Source organism: Felis catus, chromosome B1 (assembly GCF_018350175.1).
Source record: "Felis catus isolate Fca126 chromosome B1, F.catus_Fca126_mat1.0, whole genome shotgun sequence".
Taxonomy (NCBI): Eukaryota; Metazoa; Chordata; class Mammalia; order Carnivora; family Felidae; genus Felis; species Felis catus.
In genome coordinates, this window is record NC_058371.1 from 104,011,032 (window position 1) to 104,014,396 (window position 3,365).

Sequence of the window (3,365 nt, forward strand, 5' to 3'; positions counted from 1 at the left end):
ACAATTCAAACTAGTATAACACTGTATATTAATTTTACTGGAATTGAAATTAAAATAAGATAAAATTTTAAAAGAAAGAAAGTAAATTAAGAAAATAGTCCTGTCTTTGCAAAGTGCTTAAAAATGTAATTATTGGCACAGGGTCACCTTATACTATGTCTTCTATTTGATATTTAAGATGAAAAGTTAAGTGTTCGAGGAAATAAATAAAAACAGACCCTATCAATGTTATTCTGTTTAGAGCTCATTCGTCACATTAAAATAAGTAACAATGGTATTTTGGAAGAAATTAAGCTTTAGCTATTCCATGTACAGGTAACTATTACGTGACTAAGGAAAACTCCCTCGATCGTTCTAAGAAAAACTTTTCTCGCCTTTGCACCACTACAAGGGGGAGATGCTATCAGAACACTACATCTGTCTCAGTGAGTTCCTAAAATACTGTCACAATCCTGGTTACATAAAAGAATCACTCAAAAAGTTTTTAAAAATACAGGTTTCCCAGAGCTGATGTGTCAGAACCTCTGGGGGGGAAGTGCCTGAAAAGCTCCCTCAAGCGAGTCTAATGCATATCAGAATTGATAAACAGGGACTGGATTCTAGGAGGAGAGGAGTTTTCCTGGTCTTTAAATCTCTAAAATCTCTGAAGGGGAGAAGCAGGAAATGGGACGCAATCTGGGAGTTGGGGAAGGTGCAGAGGTAAGTCTGCCTACGTTTCTTACCTTAAATAGATTTTGACAGATGCTCGAGGAAAGGCCAGAAAGTGTTGCCCAATGAGCCTCCATGGGTCTAAATACAGCCAAGCATGCCCAGACTAGCACTTGTTGCCTGTAAAAGTGGTGAGAAGTCTGGATGCCACTATCTACGTGCCAGTTCTCTGCTAGTTTGGTTTTAAGATAAGAGGCCTTACCACAGTCTAAAAGGACCACAAGGACCTGTGCTCTGGCCTCGAGCTACCTCTGCAGGCATGTCTCACTCTCCTGTACCTTCTGCCTGTGTCTCCAATCTAGCAAACTCTTTTGTGTCTCTGAAATGCATATATTTGCATTCTGTCCCTTCAGCTGAAAAAATGAACCTTACCCTCCAACATACTTCTCTTGTCTCCTCTTCCCTTCCCCCTTCCTTCCCCTTCCCTGTCCTCTCACTGAGTAATTCCAAATTGTTCTTTAAAGCTCCATTCCAAAGAGCTCTTGCTTGCCCTCTCCAGAATTGAAATCAGGTGGGTTGAGTCCCTCTTTTAATTTCTCATTTCACTCTTTTTCTCTGTGGTACTTTCCAGAGTCTGGTGTTACACAGTTATTGTTGGGACTCTGTTTAATTTCTACTCCCCTGCTCCCTCATTTAAATCCAGGTTTTGTGAAAGTTGGGCCTTGGTCCCTATTGCCCAGACCTATCAAGTGCCTTTCCCCTAGTACACAAACACTAGCTGTTGAATGAATGAAGTAAATGAGAGACAGACTATTTTAGGTCATGCTTTCTCCCCCTCCGTCAGTGCCAGAAAACTATTTCATTCACTCATTCAATAAAATGTTTGCATTGCTCCAGTGTACCAATGCTCATGAGAAGTAAATGATAAATCAGATATAGACTTTTCCCTTGGGGTCCATAGAGTCTAGTGGGGAATAAAAGACATGTATTCAAATACCTGTTATAAGACCCTGTAAGGGAAACCATAAACTTTGTCAGTAGGATCAAATTGCAGTCTTCCACAGTTGTCAAAGGAAAGAGACTGTCCCTGTGAGAAGAGATTGGGGGAGGAGGAGCTTACAGGAAACTGTGTGACCTCCTGAGTCAGCTGGATTTGAATGCCTCATGTTACATCATGGCTGCCTGGATTTAAAGTATCTAACCTGTCTGTGCAGCAGCCTCCTCACCTGTAAAATGGTCAGTTTTCTAGTGGAAAGGGAACACCATCTTTCATAAAATGTTTTTGAAATTTAGAACTACAGGTTCTTATGGCACTCAAGATGTCCAGATGGCAAATACACACATGAAAAGATGTTTAGCATCATTAGCATCATTAGAGAGGGCAGGGGGAGGGGATACAGGGTTCAAAGAACCCGGAGACCTGAGCAGCCCCCAGCAGCTGGGGAGGGGTCTCATGGCAGGTGGAGGTTTGCTATAGCTCTGACTCCAGCGACCAGTTGTAATACCAGTCGTGACATGGGATGCTTACCCTGTGCCCCACACACCTTAGCTGTGCCCTTGAGTACCCCATTGTCCTAGTGAAGCAGCTGAATTAGTGATAGACAAAACCTGGAAACGATCCAGAACTCCTTCACCAATTGGCTAAGCAAACTGTGATACATCCATATCATGGCATACTACTAAGAGACACAAAGAAATGAACTATGCCTCCAGCCATCTGGATGAATCTCCAATTACGTTGAATGGAAGGAAGCAAATCTAAAAATGTTACACACTATATAATCCCATTTTTATAACATTCTTGGACTGGCACAGTTACAGAAATGGAGAATGGATTTGTGATTGCCAGGGATTAAAGAGGTGGTGGGCATGGAAGGAAGTCTGTGTGGCCGTAAAAAGGTGACACGAAGGACCCTTATGGTGATGGAAGTGTTCTGTATCTTGATTGTATCAATGTTAATATCCTAGTTATGATACTGTACTATAGTTTAGAGAGATATTACCATTAGGGGGCAATGAGTAAAAAACTGATGCAATCTCTCTGTATTATTTCTTACAGCTGGATATGAATCCACAGTTAGCTCAAAATAAAAAATCAAAAGGTAGAGGCCAAATCAGGGAAACAAGTATGTCAGTTTGTCAGTTATGACCTGAGCCTTAGAACCGTGACATCATAATGGCAGTGATCTTGACTACTGTGGAATCCTCAGGCTTCAAGCATTTTACAGTACTCTGCCACGTGCTGTAGACTCACTTCGATTTTCAGTGCCAAGAACTGAAGAAAAAAGGATGTTCACGCCAATCAGAAAGCATGCTGAACTTTTAGGTGGCCATTCAAGGCTTCACCTTATAAGGTAGTCTTTTAATATACTATTTTTGATCATCAAAACAGACCAACAGTAACTGGAAGTGTTGTTCTCTTTTGTTTCTTCTAACGCATATGGACTAATTCGTAACTTCAGCACTGATTTCATGAAAAGCTACTCATGTTCGTAAGATTCAGTGCTGCTGAGCAGAAGGGAGGCAGCTTTACATTCTGGGGGGAAGACACTTTCTTGGCTCCATGAGAGAAAATTTTCTGGTCTGTGAAATAATCTATCCTATTTATGAAAGAATTTTTGCGTTCTGTACAGTTTAGCTGTTTTACCCATGATGACCAGAAAGTCCTGTCAGAGTCATAGCTCAGCCAAGTAGTAGCTAAACTCTTATGTTTAGAA

The 3,365-nt window shown here is 41.1% G+C and overlaps 1 protein-coding gene across 2 annotated transcripts in view; it reads left to right on the forward strand.

The window, feature by feature from the left end:
• The first annotated feature begins 2,541 nt into the window (after positions 1 to 2,541).
• The window catches only part of LOC101093602 (rho GTPase-activating protein 20-like), a 27,124-nt gene continuing 26,300 nt past the window's right edge, over positions 2,542 to 3,365 (forward strand). The window contains exon 1 of one of the 2 annotated variants that reach the window (XM_023252845.2): positions 2,542 to 3,002. In XM_023252845.2, the coding sequence (XP_023108613.1) occupies positions 2,938 to 3,002 (65 nt within the window). In that variant the 5' untranslated portion in view covers positions 2,542 to 2,937. The remainder of the gene's footprint in view (positions 3,003 to 3,365) is intronic. The other variant, XM_023252844.2, reaches the window with a different exon arrangement.